Source organism: Saccostrea cucullata, unplaced genomic scaffold, assembly GCF_032062105.1.
Source record: "Saccostrea cucullata isolate Sc308-1 unplaced genomic scaffold, CSIRO_AGI_Scuc_v1 ctg391, whole genome shotgun sequence".
Taxonomy (NCBI): Eukaryota; Metazoa; Mollusca; class Bivalvia; order Ostreida; family Ostreidae; genus Saccostrea; species Saccostrea cuccullata.
This window is the reverse complement of record NW_026938695.1, coordinates 741134-761209: the sequence shown is the minus strand read 5'-3', so window position 1 is coordinate 761209 and position 20076 is coordinate 741134. Positions and strand designations below refer to the sequence as shown.

Here is a 20076-nt window from a genome sequence, read left to right as displayed (position 1 = left end):
ATACATGTACTCAGTGGTGGTAAATAAAATATTTTCTAAGGACACCACAAAGCGGGACATCTATTACAAAGATCATATCTATAAATCAAGAGATCCAGAGCAATCAACATCGACTCCGTAAATGACGTCACTTCCGTTCCGTTCAGGACAAAACACACCCACAAGCAAGCACATGTACGACTGCATTTGTTTCTACATCCTCGCTTACTCATTTGTAAAGAGATTATTTCACAAATTTTTTATAACAATATGAACAATGCGTGATTGTTTCTAGATTTTCTAGCTGTGTTTCACGACGATTATATGTAGAACTACTTATGACTTCCACGGTATCATTGCTAAGGAATATGTATGTCTACTTATGAGAAACTTCATACGTCAACATCGCACAATAATCAACATTCAACTCAAAAGCAATTTTCTCAATGTAAAGAGTGCCCCCCTTACCATAGATGAAATTAGCTCTCATGCTTTACACTACGTGTAGGAAGATCAAAGATGTGTTCACTCCAAAAAGTCAAATTCAAAAGCGGCTGATTCTTAGCCGAATTTTATCTAAACGTTATCTTGGAGAGGTCAACCACTCGCCAAAATTTACGGAATTTCAAGATGAATTGGATTATGTACACTAATTTCCGAAAACTGTGTTCTGTGAGAAGTGTATTTGTGTGGTTTATAGTACTTACGACTTTGCCCAATGTTGTTACATGTTATAATGTAGATATAGAGCGCCCTTTGATTTTCCACGGAAAACCTGGATCTTATTTCGGTGCTACGGCTGAAATTGTTGTGGATTCTAAAAAATGGTAAGAAAAACAACCTGTTTTGAACCAATACATGTCTTGATAGATCGTTTTCTTTTCCTTTGTGTGAGAGTATCACTGAACTAACACAAAAATGTCTTATTTCAAATCAATGCTTATGTGAAAAATGGGCAGAATACGAACAGTGAACATTCTCAAAAATGCTTGAAAACAATACGAAATATTAATCAATATGCCAAAAAGAAGGGCCTTTAGTTTGAATACCTGAGTAGTAAGACCCTTGTCATAACGATCGTAGCTAATTTTTCCACGTTCAGAAGCTATACAGCATTAAGACATGCAGTATGTGAAAAAAGTAGAGTTTTAGAACAGAGCATTCTATAGAATTTATTCCGATGTTTATACTCAAAGACATGTACATACAGAAATAGATGTTATCAGCAAGCGGAACGTATCTGTCTCTATTTTATTTATAACAAGCTAATAGGATAAACGAATTAATTGGAATGGTGGAAAAATGGTCAAAATCATTTATTTGCTCTGTAGACAAACAAGCAATTGAAGCTAAATGAAATTTAGATTCAAATTTATAAAACCCTGGTAGATTTAGAAGCTAAGCATTTTTAACAAATTCGATGTGATGAGGTAATTTCGTGCCAATTTTCACATATCTCCTATAATTCCTCAAAGTAATGGTCCATTAGGAGTAATCAGTTAGTATTGCAAGGTTTCTATACAATTTATCGTTTAAGCGTAGATAATATTTAATGCCTTTAATTTTTTTTTTGAAAGAAGTTGATATGCTGCCTGCTATTTATTCAAAAGAGTGACTAAGAAAGAGACTGCGAAGCGAGGGACAGAGAGAGAAAGGAGAGAGGGGGAGGGGGGTAGAGAAAAGATACAGATACACATACACACAGTGGGAAAGAGAGAGGGGGACAGAAATAGAGAGAAGGAGAGACAGAGAGAACTGTCAGAAAAGTGAAAATAAAAACGGAAATAAAATTCCCCCAGCAGCATCCTGCCTGTCAACTAATCTCATAATTACCCCCTCGTTCTTGACTATCAGATAAGTGGCATATACTACACTGAACTATTCGGGAGTCAGATTATTTCTTATCGCGGAATGCTATCACATTTTTATCGCTCAGATTACACGGCAAAACCCGTGCAGCAGAAGAGTTTAACCTTGCAGAATTTCAATTTGAAGCTGCACAGATGTTTTCACACATTCTTATGTCAAGGTTAGACAAAAATGAGTCTGCCTGTTCAAAGCATTTCTGAAGTGGTTCCGCGTTTTCTATTAATATACGGAGTAGCTACAAGAGAATTTCGTTTTTTACGTACACATCCTCTATTAAACACATGTTAAGGACACTGTTTAATTAGGATGATTCTGTTTCTATGCTGCTCTAGACATAAAATTCACATTAAAAAAATGTCATGAGCGAATGCATTCTGTGCGTAACACTTTCGTTTCTACGCTATACGTACATGTATCTCGAGAAGCCTTTGAGTTTTTGCAATGAAATGTTACACAATAACTCTCCGTGGCCTAAGGTAAATCCCTATTGATTTTGAGGTCAAAAGGTCAAAGGTCAAGGCAATAAATTAAAATGTTCTGCCTGTTTTAACTTATGTTTCCGAGCGATATCTCAAGAAGCTTTTAAAACAAACAGACCTCTTCAATTTATGACCTTGATCTTTTGACCTCAAAATCGAAAGATATCCTCTTTAGGTCATAGAGATTTACTGTGTACAATTTCTTTAATTCTGTATGTATAGCCTAGAGGTGTATGATGAACTGTTTTTGTGCTTGGGGTCTCCGGTTCAACCCCCATCGCTCCCCACTCCTATTCCAGATTTTGATCATTCCCATCCCCACCCCAAACACAATCTCTCCCCATACAACCTTTCTCTACTCTCTCACTCTCCCCACACTCTTTCACTCTCACAACACACTCTCTCCTTCCACTTTCTCACTCTACCCACATACTCTTTCTCCCCCCCCCCCCCCACACACACTCTCCCCCCCCCCCTCTCTCATACTTTAACTCTCACTCAATCTTCAGATTGGAGTATGCGAGAGTTATCTTCTCCCCACTCCAACAAGGAGTAAGAAGTCAAGGAATTATAGGAATAGGGCAGAAAGTTTCCCTAACCTATATCTCCCTCTTCCGGTATATCTTCTCTTAAGCCTCTCTCTCTCTCTCTCTCTCTTACCCTCTCTTTCTTTTTTTTTTCATTTTCTGCATTGCAACATTTTGCCACGTATACGTCGTTGTAAACTTTATATAAGGAAACCTTATTTAAAAGTAAGTGTTTTAAGTAAGTAAGTAAGTAAGTAAATTTTATTTAAAGTTGGCATTGTATACATTGCATAACAAGAAACATGAGCTCTGTAGAGCTCTTAAACCGACTATCACAGTTAAAATATCACAAGAAAACATTTTCAACATGAATTAACATGCAAAAACACATGTACATATATACACATACATATGGCAGATAAAACGAATTTTAAGAATTAAACAAATTTTAAGAACTGATAATTTTTTTTTTAGAATTAGTTAAAGGAAAAAAAGACAAACTTGGAAAGCAATATGATTGCATTAAGAAGAACAAAAATAAAAAGAATGTGAATATTATAAAATAAATAAATAAAAGTCATATGACAGTAGACAGTAATATAAATCAAGCGCTACGTTTAACCCATAGAGTCAGATTAAAAATAACTAATTGTATTATTAATTTATGAAAAATAAATAAATAAATTTGAAAGTTTAGAAAATTAAAAATTCACACAGATATAGCTAAACCAAATTGAGAAAGAAGAAAAAAAATAATTTATGTTCCTCATCAATACACATCCTGCCTTGTGATTGGGTCAGTCCCTACCTACATAGGTAAGATATGCATTGTTATGAGGTTAAAGAGAAAAGTAAGACTGTTCAAAACGAAAATTTAAAGAAAATAGGATCCTGGAGAGATTACACCTTTGCCATCATATGATGTAACTCCAAAGGTTTCAGTCCCCAGGGCCCTTATTATAGGAATTTTTACAGTAAGTATCAAGGTTTAATTTATAGATATAAAAGAAACACTAGAAAACAATAAAATAAAATGAAGTCTAATTTAAATAATTGAAGTAAAATTTAAGTCTGGCATTACTATTATCGCCAAAATTTACGTTACTGGTTAGTTAGATTCAAACTAAATCACAATCGATGATTTCTAATTATGATTTTGTAGATTCTTGAAAAAAATATTTTCGAAAGAAACATATCTGTTCATTCATAATCACGAAATAAACCACAGAAGTTAGCAACGCATAATAAACGTTTACGCTAAGAATAGAGCTATTGGAACACTAAAAAGTGCCATGGGCGCTTCCCATTCCTACTTATATATTGTAGTTGTATGTCAGATTTTCAATTTAAAATTATTTTGCAACTTTTATTGGTAATTAAAAAAAACTTTGTACATGATACAAACCTACATGATTATTCACGTTTAGGTTGCAAATTTTATTTTATTGTATTTATATTATTTGACAATGAATATAAAGCTAAATTAAAAGATATCGATAATTAACCTGTCACTAAATGATTCTATTATTCCTTTTATCGTTGGCGTGCATGTTTCTGGCCATAAAGGATTTGATATGTATTAATATTATACTTTCATGTAAATTACTTGAATCTGATTCGTCGAGAAACATTTGATAAAAAACACTACTACCGGCTGAATAATGAAGCCACGTCCTCCTGCGTAGCAACAGTCAACATTGCTTGACGACGGGTGGTATTACAAAAAATAGCGACTGCGCGGAATTTATGCGCGCACGGTTCACTGTAATATGTATTTGTATAAAACATTCAGTATTATACGATAAATATTGCATGTAGTTGAGTGTAACATTGAAAATTTTCACCCCTCGAAAACCACTGTCAACCTTGGCTGCGCCTCGGTTGACAATGGTTTTCTTGGGGTGAAAATTTTCAATGTTACACTCAACTAGATGCATTATTTATATATTAATTTTGACTATACTGTAAGTAAAAAAAAAGAACAAGATTTTTAAATTTTTTCTCTCTAGGCTACTTGTTGGTGCTACAAAAGATAATTTCACCGACAGACCGGAAATTCCATATCCTGGCAATGTTTACGCATGCCCTATTGATTTCCATTCCCAGTCCAGTTGCATAGTTTTACCAAGTTTGAGGACAGGAGGTGAGTTATTTAAAAACTCAACAGAAATTTTGGTAAGGTGAATTTCTTCTTTCATATTTCTTTGTCTTTGAATGAAACGTATGGAGATAACATGGAGATAACGAACAGTATTCAAGATCAAAAGTCCAAAAAAAAAAAAAAAAAACAATACAAAATACGAGCAGAGGAAACACGGACCTCCAAAACATCAGAGGTGGGATCAGCTGCCATGGAATAGTGAGTATCCCCTGTCGACCGGTCACACTAGCCGTGTGCTCCTTGTCATGATCGGGAAATAACGGAAAAATCCGTCGTCAATTCAGTGTATAAATAATGGACTATCATTTAGTATACCAAAAATGATTGAATACTTAAAAATTATACTTAAACGTTACATGCGTGCAAATTATACTGTATACAAAGGGGTTTCCTTTTCTCTCTTTTTCTCTGTCAAATATTTCGTTACAGAAAATCATGCAAATGAATCGCAGAACGTATTTGAACAAAAGGAACAACTTTTAGGGGCAACTATTCTTGTACCCGAGGACAAGATGAAAGCCATCAAGGTATTTTTAAAAGGTTTAACATCCATTTCTTATACTCACATCTTATACTCACATATTTTTTTTTTTAAATCCTTCGGGTTTTTAAAAACGAAATCCAACTCTTCTTTTGAGAGTTTGCCCTGCACAATTTTTAGACAAATAGCCTTTTTATGTTAAAATTTTATAAAAAGTTTTATTCGTCATTTATTCCTTTTAGAGTTAACTCTCTAATAAGATCAATTAACCTTAAACATACGATAAAAACCGTAATACATGATATTCTCCAATGAAAACATTCAAAATAATTTGATAAAGTTTTACTCTACACCAAAAGTACTTATTTGTTTCAGATCTGTGCACCAAACTGGAAGAATTTGCGATTCTTCAATCCAAATGATAATGTGGATGATTACTATCAAGTGACCGGAAATTGTTTCCTTCTGAAAAACAGGTCAGACCTGGTGAATAAACCGGAAGTAAGCAAGTTTCGAATTCCCCCTGATGTTCTTGACTTTTACAAGGCACCGCTAATTGGATTTTCACTTTCCGATATCAAGGTTAGTTACAAAAAATAATAACATCAATAAATTTAAGTAATAAATAAATAAAATAAATAAATTTCAGCTTACAACAAAGACACTGATGTTTAAATGTACGAACTAAGGTTGTGTTATAATACTGGTGGAATTTTATTTTTAAAAAGTCATGTAAAACTAAACCCCCCGAATATCGATGAAATGTATAATAATAATAATATAATTTAATATAAATTAAAGGAAAATTAAATAAACAATTGCAAGTCAAGTGAATAAGTTATTTTATTTTGGTCTTCATACATGTATATAATTATATAAATATAATATTATAGATATCGAGATTTCTTTGGTAAAATTTAGTTTATTCCAAATTTGATAAAAGTAATGTCAACTTTTACAACATAACGAGGCCTGAAAAATTGGAATTCTTCAGCAAATATCTGTCAATATAGAAGAGACACAAACATTATGATTATATAGGCTTTAATAAAGATGGAAAATAACATATCATTATAGTACCTAATGGCTTTTATGAATTTTAGAAATAAATATTGACCTTAAGAAAAATTCAATCATTTTGATGAATTTTCAGACTCCTGTTTTTGAAACGTTTTATGGCGCTCCCAATGTCGGAAGGAGTTCAACAGGTGAAGCTGAACATAATGTGTAATTCCTCTTTCATAATAAAAATCAAATATCTTTCCTTCTTTCCTGGTAACTTTCGTACGTCAATAGTTTTTCTTTGGTTCCAATTCAAGAGCTATTCTTTCATGCAGAACAAACTAAGTTTAGCGTTATTGCAATATAGGAGGCATTGTGGGAAAAAATGATGGCACACTGAAAAGCGTGACGTCATTGAAACTGGAAGTAGAAAGGTCAGAGGTTATAAAGAATACCTACTTAACTGGGTCATTATTCGGTAAGTAAAATATATGTATTGATAACAAGCAAAATTAAAATAATAGTTTTAAGCGCTATGACAACTGAATTGCATTTGATTGAAAAAGGAAAATAAAAAAAAATATCTATTTATTTGGATGTAAAATTCCTTACCAAACGTTCTTTGACCTTTAAATTAAATTATTTGGATGAGAAAAAAATATATCAATTTCTACTGAGAGCATAATTATCTCTTACTCCTACAAGTAAGAGCCTCGGTTAACGTCCCTATGCTCCTTATATACCTCGGACTCTTACATCCGAAGGCCATTTTCTAACGAGCTCGTTCCGCCTGAGATTTTGGGCGGAACGTATTATGCGTGAAATAAACTGTTAACAAGTAATTTTCAGGTACCTACGTGTTTGCATGGGGTATGAAAGTCACAAGAAATAATAAAATCCATTTTATTCAGTGTGCATTATTGTTAATTAATGAAATTTGTCAGTATTCCAATTCGTCACCAGAAGTACTTTCGATTTGATTTCACATTAATTTTGCGGATTGCTTGTCAGAAAACGAAATTTTCGTTGCATTACACTGGTTTCGTTTCGTCAGATTTTCTGAATTCTATTTCCGAATTTTAAACAGACGACTTGTTTCAATTTCTGCTTCGATTTAAAAAATAATGGATTTATTGCTAATACGAGAGATTAACAATGTTTTATTCGTAAGTTTTATCGTAAATATTGAGTATTTTATCATGTCGTACCATTCTTTAATATACAAAGCCTTATTTCTTAATAAAATAATTTTTTTCCACTTGGTGTTGTAGCGGCGAGAATTTTTACAATGGATGCTAGAGGTTACGCGGCGCCAAGTCAAAAAGTATCTCGCCGTGAACCTCTAGCATGCTGGAGTAAATTATCTCTGTGATAAAAATATTTCTAATCACTACATCAAAGGTTTTAAAATATGATTTAAATTTTTGGTTTTACTAGTATATGTTTTCCCCAATGTATTCTTGCATATTCATGTATAACAACAAACAAAAAAGATTGATATATTTGAAATTTTTCTATATCTTTTCAATTACATGTAATACCCTCACAGGCTATAGCATTGCGACAGGACAATTGGGACAAAACCCGTTTCATTTCGTGGTGGGCGCCCCTGGATTCAGCAATAAGAACGGAAATATTGGCGCTGTAGGTGGTAGAAATGAATAGCAAAGACTTAATCTATTATATGCATTATGTTAATTCTTTTGACAAAACAAAATGTCATTAATTCATTTATAACAATAGCATGTTTTCTCTTAGTATTAGATTGTGTCTACGTAAACGACTGCTTAATAAATACTCTATCTCATCATATTGCAGTTCTCTGTATTTATACTTGGTGCACCTCCAGTTCAAGTCAAACAGATCGAAGGAAACCAGGTTAGAATTTATATTTTTGTTGAATCGAATCGAAATACAATTGCTATAAATATCATAATATGATATTCTGTGAACCGAAACAAACATTTAATAGCAACAACCCTCATATGATAATTGTATAAAATAAGGTTGGAGGAGGATTTGGTCAGACACTGTGTATTGCTGATGTTAATGGCGATAAAAACGATGAGATCCTGGTCGCGGCACCAAATTGGTTTTCTATGGATGATCAAGGAAACAAAGTTCTCAATGACATCGGATCCGTTTATATATATTACGGCACAGGAACCTCAGCTGTAAGACAAAGCTCGTTTAATGAGCAAAAATTATATAAATTTTCTTTTCGGATTTCGTTTCTTTCTTCTCATACATGTACATTGTAACAATATTATATGAAAATACTTTAATAAGCTCTGTCTATTTTAGGGCGTATCCTACGGTCGAGAAATTGAAGTTATGGCATTTTTTCAATTAATGAATCCTTTTTATTTTTAAAACATCTGTTTGTAGAATATGAGTGGAAATATATATATATATATTTTTTATTTTTCAGATAATTGATGATATGCCACATGTACTACACGGTTCTTTGTCTCCGTTCTCAAGATTCGGGACAGCTATTGCCAATATTGGTGACATAAACAAAGACGGATATAATGGTTTGTGATCAGGTTAAGTTTTGTCTCTTAAAATATGTTTTATACTGAATTGTTCCATATGCATTATGGTCTTTTTTAAACATTGAACAACATGTAATTAAATCTGTATCATATTTGGAAAGCAAAGATACTCTAGACATACTGAAGCTTTTTTTACTTGAAACTAAATGATTTTTTTAAATATACATAAAAAATTATTTACTTTGTTGTATGTTGTCCATGAAAAACAAAATATTTGTTTTGAATTTAAAAACTTTGGCTAAATAAAGCATAGAAGACTATCATAATGGATTTTGTGGAATTGTTCTTTTAGATATAGCAATAGGAGCACCTTTTGAGGATATTGAAGGGGCTGTCTACATCTTCAATGGAGGGAAAACAAGATTAGAAGACAAACATTCACAGAAAATAACAGGAACCAATGTAAAAGCAGGACTTCAGGGATTCGGATGGTATATATCAAGATCAGCAATGGATGTGGATGACAATATGTATAATGGTAAACAATTAAGAAAAATATATATAAAAAATACAGTTTCATTATAGTAAATTAACATAGACAGGTAAAATATACGTCAGTGTGTTGAGCAAATGTTAAACATGTTATGTTGCTCATGTTACATGGTCAACGTAAACAATTATCAAATACATCTATACGCATAAAAATATTTCATCTTTCATGTCTCCATAGATTTACTTTACATTTTTTAAATATGCCACAATAATTTTACCATTTAAACATATTTACACATTTATCAACAGTTTTGTTCTCCTTTTTAGATTTTGCTGTCGGAGCATACAAATCGGATACAGCTTTGATTCTACGATCCAGAAATATCATTGATATCCACTGTGATATAACAACCAACCCAGACCGCATCCCTCTAAACGCTAGCGGTATATCGTGCAGTGACGGTCATGATTTCAATCCATGTTTCTCCGTGTCTTTTTGTTTTAATTTTACAGGAGATGGAATAAAGGATACTGGTATGAAACTCATCGATCATGTTAGAATTTCAAAACAGTGTATTTTAATGACCAAATGGTTCCTCTTCATCATAATATGTCATTTTCTTAATATTAAAAAAATCAATTTTTCTTTAGTTTCCGATTTAAATATTTAATACTTTCTTGAAGTTGCGCTCAGAAATCAAAACTTTGCGATTTATTGTTTCTTAAAGATATCAAACTCTTCATTAAGACAACTTTCAAGTGTTTAAGGATACACCAAAGGTTTCCAAAGGGCAAAAATTTATTTTGCTTGTAATTCTTTTATTATTCAAGATAACATATTAAAAGTATATTTCATTTGAAAGCTTTTTAAATTTACTATTTAATGATCCTAAAAACTTTCATTTTTATCTTATAAAAAATAATTAATATTTTAATGTAAATGTTAGTGCATTTGTATTTTATTAATCAACTTTTTCATATTCCACCTTTCAAAGTCATAATTTTGCCTCAAGGTAGATTAAAGATTGAACTTAAAAACCGTATCTCAGATTTTTGGTAAATCTTCTAGTTCAAAAGTTACGTCCATTTGTCCGTCAATGTTACTAATTTATTAGCCCATTTCTACATTTCCCTTAATAATTCAAGAACTAAGCAAGATATCAAAAATTTGAGATTCGGTTTTGTGAACACACATTTAAGACACAATCTAGCCAGTTTTCAGAGAAATTGGTCAATAAGTAAGGGAGCTGAATCCTTTGAAATAATACCACCAACTGTCTGATTTCACTTTACAGAATAGGGCAAAAACCCATTACACAACAAATTCTGCCAAAGCTAGAAATATATGACACCTTGGAGATTCAGCTTTGGATACCTGTCACTTATCCATATTTTCTATGCATATTCACAAGAATGGGAGGTTCTTTTCTATATTTAGGTGCTTTAATTAAGTGAAGTAGGTTCAATTCTGAATCAGAAAGATTTCCCGGCAAAATGGCAAGAGCTAAGCTCCACCTCCTATTTTATGGTCATTAGTGACCTGTTAGATCTCCTTCCCTAAGTTTGGGTTCCCTGTAGTTTTATTACCTATAACCCCTGTGTGGCTAGTGAAGAATTCCCCAAGTGGTAACAGTGATTTATTGCTTAAGTGAGGAGCAGGCAGTCACAGATCAAATCAGAAGCTTCAATAACGGCACATTCACATGCGTTAGTGTTTATGTTTGATTATAGTTAAATAATTACAAAACCATTTAACAATCAGCAAGAATTTTTCATGCATTATAAAGCAGTGATTAGCATCCTTTTCTTAGCCAAAAATCTCAAAATTGACAAAAATCTTGAAAAAAGCCTTTGGTGTATCCTTAAAAGGAAATTAAATTTATTAATAATATCATACAATTTTCAGTTTGCATACTGATATAGATCACGTTTTAAAGATTTGGCAATGAAAGCAATCATTTTGTATAATCAATATTGTTTAGTTTAAAAAATTATAGCTGTATCCCCATCATTTTTACACAGTGTCAATGATACTCAATTACTTACAAAACCATTATACTTTTTTTTCAGAAATTGATTTGACAATCACTGTTGATGCAAATGAAACTCGTAAAAGGGCAGAAATCAGCAGCCAAAGAAGTGACCTTTGGGCAAAGGACGTGTCTCGCTTTATCGTGTTTTCTAATAAACCTCACTGTTATAGCTTAGAACTAAGAGTACCGGTAGGATTTTAATTAATTTCTGCATAAATTTATCCAAAAAAAGGAATTAAATTGATGGGAATTGAGCAACCAGCAGTTCACTCTTAATGTAATAAGGCATTATTTAGGGCAATTGTCTTTTTTGATTTGTTTACTTTTTAATCAAAGCTTCCCTTTAAAAAATGTAAATAAATAAACTTTTGAAAAAAAAAACATTCCACAGAAAAGGGGCTCGATATCCAATACGTTTAAGAATTAGTTATAGTGTGTTGAGTGCATTTAGAAAGTGATTTATTTTGTGATGAATTGCAACAGCTCATCGACAGAAGATTTTTTCAAGTCTTGGAGAGACCGATAGTTCTAAAAGTGAAGTACAGAATAAGTAATACATCAGAATCTGGAAGAGTTAGAGCTATTCTGAAAAGGGACGTCACTCCAACATTCTACGGAAAGGTATTGAATTTGACTTAGTTTTGTTTTAAAATTAATTGTAATAATCTGAGTTTTGAGTTTACCTTCAATTTTTTTATTCAGGCACGCTTTGACACAGGATGTAAATCAGAAGATGGAATTTGTAAATCAAATCTGAATCTCCGTGTGACCTTTGATAAGAAAAGACTTCTCATCGGCAATGACACCATCTTACAAATGAGAATAGTTTTGAAAAACTCTGGAGAACCGTCCTTCAAAACATCAATAATAATCGAACACTCTAAACTGGTGAGATTCAATACACTGAAAATAAGTCAGTCATCTGTGAAAATGTCTTGTATGGATATGAAAAACAATAAATCGATTGAATGTGAGATTCAAGATCCTTTTTATCAACGTATGAAAGGAGAACTCGATGTGTTTTTCGAAGTTTCCAGAAGTGTGTTGGAATCGACTTCCGGTTATGTATCTACAAGAAGCCTCGTTTTCAATGTGACTTCCGTAACTAACAACGATATTTATCCAGAAGATAACACAGTTGTTAAAAATGTACCTGTTGCCGCTTTTACTCAGACTACTCTGCAGGTGTAAGTTGAAGGACAAGTCTTTTTACTTTCTCATTCATTATATGTATTAAGAAGAACAGTTAGATATATGAATACTGTTTACAAGGAAATATTCCTCCCCGTTTTACATTCGCCCCTTTTGCCCTTATCACAAGTGAGCGAATTTAAAACTAAAAAAAAACAGTTTAAATTCTTAAACAGAACTGTGACAGGGCGAGTTCAAAACGTGACAAAAGAAAAAAAAATTGGTATGAAATATTACAAATATTCCGAAAATTGCTTACTAGCTACATGTTACTGATCAGCAGTTTTAGATTTCATGATTGAAAAGGATTTTTTGTCCTTACTTTGAAAAAAAATGATTTCAGCAAGAAAAAATTAACTGTCAAACAAAATTTTCACCAAATGTAACTTGTCACAGGTCAGCATCCGATGAACAGATAACGTCAGCCAACAGCAGTATACAGTTCTCAAACAGTTACCGACTCTTCAACGACGGACCCTGTGTTATAGAGACTGTGGATCTACAGTTCCTAGTTCCTGTCAGGACTAAGAACAAAATCTTCATCAAAGAGGGTGATCTCAAGGTACAACAACCTGAAAAATATATTAAACTAAGAAAGAGTTGTCCGTCCATATAATTATATGATTTCTGGTGTTTTCTTTTATTTAGGGATTTAGAATCTCTTGAATTTTATGGGCAGACTTTACAATGAATTTACATCATCAAGGAATATTAAAGTATGGGAGACAAGACGTCCGATTAGGACATATTGTTCCATTATAACTCTTGTATTTCAGTGTTTTACAACTAATGAAAATTGGCAATTAAAATCATGGAATTGAAAAATAATAAAATTAACGAACCTTAATTCGCGTCTTTTGTAATGAAAATGTTTAAAGTAATCAGTCGGGAGATAACAAAATCAATCGAAATTTGTCATTTCGAAAAGATTAATGTCACTTTAAAAAAACTTAACAAAGTTTGCAAAGGGTCGCTCGACAACGTGTTGAGACAGAATCAACTTCAGAAGTTATAAATATGGGAAAACAAGACAAAATATAATAATAGTAAAACATGTTTTTAATTACTATTGCTCAATTGTCACCAGCATTTTCTATACCTTTCCTAAAGGTACAAAATAGTAACAAGAAAGACATTTGCAAAATGTCTTACTATCCTCGTGAAAATCTGAAAACTACAACCCCAAACCCCATTTCCGGAAGTAGCACTCTGCAGTACAACACTTCTGGTATAGGGCTTACACCAATAAATCCGGATTTTCAACCAATCAGAGGCATGCTGGAGAGTTCGCAATATATTGTAAGTTGTCAATGAAAACAATTTTCTTATTCTTTTGCAAGAAAAGGTATTTCACAATTGCTTGTTTATATCTTTTTATTTGTAATGACATTTACATGGGTAATGTAGGGGTACTACTGCCTCAACTTTCTAGATGTTATTCTCAAATTGTGTTTTTGACAAAATAAAAGTTTTATTTTATAGGGGACATAAAATCTATTAAACTGGAACATATGAAAATTCGACATGAGCATCTCATAAATGCTTACAGAAATATTCCACATTATACAGTGTAACATAGTAATTTAAAGCAAATGTTATCTTTTGGAGTCAATAAAAATGTATATTTCAGCCAATTTATTTCAAAGATGTATCTGACAAATGGAGCTCATGATAAGATATGATAATATTTAACAACAGAGGCATTGTTTGGGGTTATTAATCAAGAAATTAAACATTCTTTAGTTTTGTGACAATGTAGTTGGACCCTACATGTGTGCAGTGGTCGACTGTACTGTGAATATGGTCAAGCCTGAGGACAGTGATAGCAGAACATTCGTGATGCCCTTTGACATCCTATTGAACAATCTACCTGAACTTGAAAAGGTAGAATACATGTATATACTTTTTAACTGTACAATTGACAAATCAATTAACCACCGTTGGCAAAGCACACGAAATTTACCAATTGAAATGATACGTCTTGTGTATTTGAAAAGCATTTTACATCTTTGTTGATCTTTTTTTTCCAAAGTAATAATCTTTGAATAAAGACGATATAATAATATTCTCACTTGTTAATGTTCGTTTTATAGGGGAAATCTTTTTATACCTTTGTTACACGTGGTCGTGTGGTTCCTAACAAGCGATCAGCTGTGCCATTGGTGTTGAGCAAAAACGTATCAGAAGAGGTATGTCTACATTTAAATATACATGTTAGATATCATCATACACGTTATTCGATAAATACAAGGTCCTGATGGTCAATTTTACGAATAAAAGTCGTGGAACGATACAAACGTTAAATGACAAATGCTAAACATATAATTATCCCTCTTAGGAAACTGTTGGAAGATTAACCTTGTGTTGTGAACATTTTTAAAATAAATATCACTAAGTTTGGACATTTTTAACCATATTTGATTGTTTTGATTCTCTTTTGGGAATTTTCTTTTATGAAATTGGTAAAAACACATACTTTTTACCATTGGGCATGGGGCCTTATACAGGCCCCCTACGATCCTTAAAAAACCCTGGTCTGATGTACAAATTCTAATTAACTGTACTGTTTGATTTGTTATTTTCGTATGTTACAAGCCAAATCTTTTAATTCGTTTTGAAGGTTTCTTCATAAAACATTTTTCATAAAACATTTTTATAAAGGTTATTGCACTACACAAAACTTTTTCATTCTATTGATATTTTTTTATCATGAAAAATGGTAAATAAAAAAAGACAAAATATAGTATAAATTTTGATTTTGTAAACGAAAATTCAATTCTTTAAATTTTTTTTCTTTCAGATTTATGTTGCCATTATTCTTCCAAATTCCTTCTCCCAAAGTGTAGAAGAGGTGGATTTAGTAATAATCATCATCGGCTCCATCGGAGGATTATTGTTATTCATTCTTTTGGGAGTTATCCTATGGAGGGTTTGTATTAAAACTAGAGGTGCACTGAGCACTGAGCTAACTAAATGAAACACTCCCACCAACTACCATATGATTATAATGGTAAAGTCCATGTTTTGCTTTGGAGACTCAAATAAATGTGTGATCAACTAGGGGTTCAGTATGCACTGTTGGGAGACTCGAAATAAGTGTCACATCTAAATTCATATACATGTACATTTCAACAGTTTAATTCAATAAGCACTTATTAAAAACCTTCCTCTAGCACTTGAAATTTATTTCAATCGAATCTATCAATTGTTCTCGTATTATTTCCTTTGTCAATGTTTTAATTTCTTTTACCACTTAACTGTGCTTTCACAAGATCAGCAATTCAGAAGCGCTACGTCTTTCCAAGACGTTCCATTTTTTGTTGTTGCGTTTTTGATCAGTTTTACCATATAAACCGTTTCTTCACAGATTGTCCTCATCCGACAGCGTCTATGTCACACAAATAGCTTAACTGTGACACAATTTTTGATTCCTTTAACAGTTCAAGAGTTTACTTAGGATTTTTCTCCAATATAACACAAAATTGCATTGTAATCCGCTGCTCTGTAACATTCAACAACGTCACAATTTTGGTCGCTTTCAATGAGGACTACCTATCTTTCCAAATTGATTTCTTTTCAACGAATCATAATATTAAGCCATAATTTGGAGTATGAATCAATTTTACAATTCTTATTTTCAAAGTGTAGGAATTTTTCCGTTTGGCTCCATTTTACAGAGAATATGTCTTCAGTAATTGCAATATTTATTCCGTATGTTGTTTGTAAATTACTAAATTTTGACCTGCTCCGCGATCCGATTTTTGCAGTTTTAAATTCCGGATATGTTTGAAATTAATCATGATGATTTAAAATTTTTCAATACAATTCATTTAGATTTATTGTTAAAATATTTCTACAAAATTTGGATAGCATATGACGTTAAATAAACAAGCAAATTCAAAGAATTGAAGTCCCCCGCTTTCGGTGTCTTTGTGGGTGTCATTTTTTATGACACATTGTCTCAAATATGAACGCCTTATCATATGTCACTTAGAAATTATCATTATCACTGATGTTGATTTTTTTAAAAAAAATAAGGTTAGTCGTGAAGGTCAAGGGGTCACATATCATAGCATGCTTGGAAATATATTGTCACAGGAAATGCACATGTCAAATATGAAACCATATCTCTTCTCAATATAAAGAACAAGATGTGTTTGTGAAACACTGATGACCCGTATGGCAACAGAGCGAAGATTAAACTTTTCTTAAATGCAAATTAAATATATTATTACCCGAAGGTCAAGGTCATTTATGATATCCAATGAAAGGCCCTGTCACAAGGATTAAATATTTGAAACATGAAAGCCATAGCCCTAAACCTTTAAAAGTTATGGTCAAGGTTTGTTCTTTAAAAGTAGGTTAAACTCCAAGGTCAAAGGATCCAAGTTCATGGTCTCTAACGAAAGGTCTTTGCACAAGGGTTGCATATCTGAAGTATGAAAGCCCTAGCCCTTACAATTCAAAAGTTATGGTCAAGGTTAAAGTTTTTTCAAAAGTACGGAAATCTCCAAGGTCAATGTCAACAGGTCAAAGTTGTTGATATCAAATAAAAGGATTGCCACAAAAAATGCATATGTGAAATATAAAAGTCCTAGGATATATCATTTAAAAGTAATGGCCAAGGTTAAAGTTTTTAAAAAGTAGATCAAACTCCAAGGCCAAGGTCAAAGGGTCAAAGTTTTTGATATCCGATGAAAGATCTTGTCACAAGGATTAAATATATGCAGTATGAAAGCACTAGCCGTAACCCATCAAAAGTTATGGTCAAGGTATGCTTTTTTAAAGTAGATCAAACTCCAAGGTCAAATGGTCAAATTTCTTTGTATCCAATGAAAGGTCTTGTCACATTAATTACATATGTGAAGTATGAAAGCCCGATTTCTTACCGTTTAAAAGTTCAGGTTAAAGTTTTTTCACAGGTACAGAAATCTCCAAGGTCAAGGTCAATAGGTCAAGGTTATTGGTATGCAATGAACGGTCTTGCCACAAAAAATACATTTTTGAAATATGAAAGTCCTTGTATCTACCATTCAAAAGTTATGGCCAAAGTAAGAGTTCGGATTTTTTGTGTAAAAGTGGGTCAGATTCCAAGGTCAAAAGGTCAAATTTGGTGGTACCGAAAGAAAGGTCTTGTCACAAAAAATACACTTGTGAAATATGAAAGTCATAGCTCCACTTAATCAAAAGTTATGGGCAAGGTTAAAGTTTTTGTGACGGACGGACAGACTGACGGACAGACGAATGAGATTTAATGTCCACTCGCTTTTGCGAAAGCGGGGGACAATAAAGATATGTCAGGTGGAGTCCACGAACTTTTCGAAAAACCCTCGTATAGGATCATATGAATGTTTTATAATGCACCAATATGTATGAATTCATATGATTTACTGTTGCTAATGTATGACTTCAGATTTGTTCTGTAAATGGTGCTTTATTGTATAATCATCTAGTATTTTATTAAATTAATTACATTGCATGACTTAAACCACAGGCAGTTGTTTCGTATACGGAGCACCCCTTCTTTTTTTACAACGTGGTAAAAAAAGCAAGGCAAGGGTGTCCCGTATACTAAACAAGTGCCTGTAACAGTTACTTAAACAGAAACTTTTTTCAATCCTTTTTTATAGTGTGGATTCTTCAAAAGAGAGAAAAGAAAACAAGTTGAAGAATTTAAACGCAAAAGTCGAAAAATCCGAATGGAATCTGTTCGAAGCGGCAGAAGCGGTGCTGGGTCAAGTCGTTCCAAACCTTCAGAAGACCAAGAAACACTCAATAAAAAGTTTGATCAAATGGACGATACTTGTTTTACAACATGAGTCTGTTTGCTGTCTAGCGTAAAAATTTGTTTCAAAATTATCAATGGAATTGTCAAAACATGTTTATGTGCAAGAAAACTCACTTGTTGCTCAAGAACAAAATGTCTCATCAAATGAGATTGTCCGTCGCATTTTTATTGGAAAAGAAAAGAACCATTTCTACATTTACCGCAGGCAATTGTTGCTCTATGATTGGGATCTAAATTACGTTTTCTTTATGATGCTAAGGATGAAATTTCTGTGACTATATTCTTTTTAAATGAGCAAATGCTAGTTGTAAATGTACGAGTATATGTGTCATCCTCAAATAATGCATGTGCTTTCTCTTCTAGTGTGCTTGGATACTTTATGATTTGTTTATTCTTAAATGTGCCAATAATCAATATGTTTTTATATAAAATATTTATATTCTATATGGAGAAGAAACAATGGTATGTATGTCTGTCTGTTACAGATAGTCTGTTTGTCTTTCTTTTAGGTATTGTATGGATCGTTACTTTTAATCGTTTGATAGAATGGATACAGATGTTCACATATTGTTGTCAATAAATTTATTAAAAAAAAATGTGGATCAACTTTGTAAATCTGTCACTTTAAAATAAATTTGAAAAATGTTCATAAAGTGCAAGTCAGTCGGCTTTTTATTTGCGAACACCCAAAAATCATTTTAACTTCAGTTATTGAATACATGGACAACTATGATGAATGATTTCATTTGCAAGTATCAAGTGCTCTACTAATTGAGCTAAAGGGTAAACCCACCAGTCCAAGCTAGTAGGATGCCGTTTATCTTACACTACTACATTGTCCTCTTCTCTTTTGGAGTGCCGACACCTGTGGGGCGAAGTTCTAGGGGCAATCACGCTAACCGCCTGGGAACACCCGGGTCCCAACATGGGCGCCAAATGTAACCGAGCCAATTCTGTGTCTCTGCTTGGATTGAACCCGGGGCTCTGGCTTGCCAGTCCAGTGCTCTACCAATTGAGTTCAAGGGCTAACTCATTAGCTCAAGCTAGAAGGACGCCGTGTATCTTACACTTCTACATTAATATCAAATATACAGAGATTGGGTATCCTTGAACAAAATATACTGTTCTAAGAAATTTAATGTGAGGAACATTTTGTCCTATCTATTTTTTTACTACCTTAAATTTTATAAAGACTGTACGTGTAGCTACTACAATATACATGTTTGATAATGCCAATCTGCTTTAATTTTCAATTTCAGTTCTGTTATTTTTTCTTAGCCGACATTTTTATGAAATATTTTTGTTTTGATTTTTTTTTCTCTTTATGCGTACTTGTATGCCCTCAAGGGTACCAAATCAGTCTGAAAAAAAAATTAAAAATCTTAATTTTATTTCTTACATTTTTAGCTCACCTGAGCCAAAGGCTCAAGTGAGCTTTTCTGATCACAATTTGTCCGTTGTCTGTCCTTGTCGTTGTTGTCGTCGTTGTCGTTGTAAACTTTTTACATTTTCATCTTCTTCTCAAGAACCGCTGGGCCAATTTCAACCAAACTTGCCACAAAGCATCCTTGGGTGG

At 32.7% G+C, this 20076-nt stretch overlaps 1 protein-coding gene across 1 annotated transcript; it reads left to right on the top strand.

The window, feature by feature from the left end:
• The first annotated feature begins 235 nt into the window (after positions 1 to 235).
• LOC134250989 (integrin alpha-8-like) lies at positions 236 to 19152 on the top strand. The gene is made up of 21 exons (XM_062733354.1): positions 236 to 806; positions 4864 to 4997; positions 5445 to 5542; positions 5872 to 6078; positions 6650 to 6704; positions 6866 to 6976; positions 8048 to 8142; positions 8317 to 8376; positions 8505 to 8672; positions 8930 to 9035; positions 9349 to 9534; positions 9816 to 10022; positions 11559 to 11710; positions 12005 to 12142; positions 12224 to 12708; positions 13109 to 13274; positions 13823 to 14011; positions 14456 to 14596; positions 14806 to 14901; positions 15513 to 15641; positions 18343 to 19152. The coding sequence occupies exons 1-21, from the start codon at positions 610 to 612 to the stop codon at positions 18529 to 18531; spliced, it is 3309 nt and encodes a 1102-aa protein (XP_062589338.1). The 5' UTR covers positions 236 to 609; the 3' UTR covers positions 18532 to 19152.
• The last annotated feature ends 924 nt before the right edge of the window (positions 19153 to 20076 follow it).

What these genes read in the sequence shown, in the direction of transcription:
- LOC134250989 (XM_062733354.1), top strand. Translation starts at nt 610, where the DNA reads ATGAATTGGATTATGTACACTAATTTCCGAAAACTGTGTTCTGTGAGA. An exon ending in TTTCACTTTCCGATATCAAG is followed by an intron (nt 6,079 to 6,649) that starts GTTAGTTACAAA and finishes ATGAATTTTCAG; the next exon opens with ACTCCTGTTTTTGAAACGTT. An exon ending in GGATGACAATATGTATAATG is followed by an intron (nt 9,535 to 9,815) that starts GTAAACAATTAA and finishes TCTCCTTTTTAG; the next exon opens with ATTTTGCTGTCGGAGCATAC.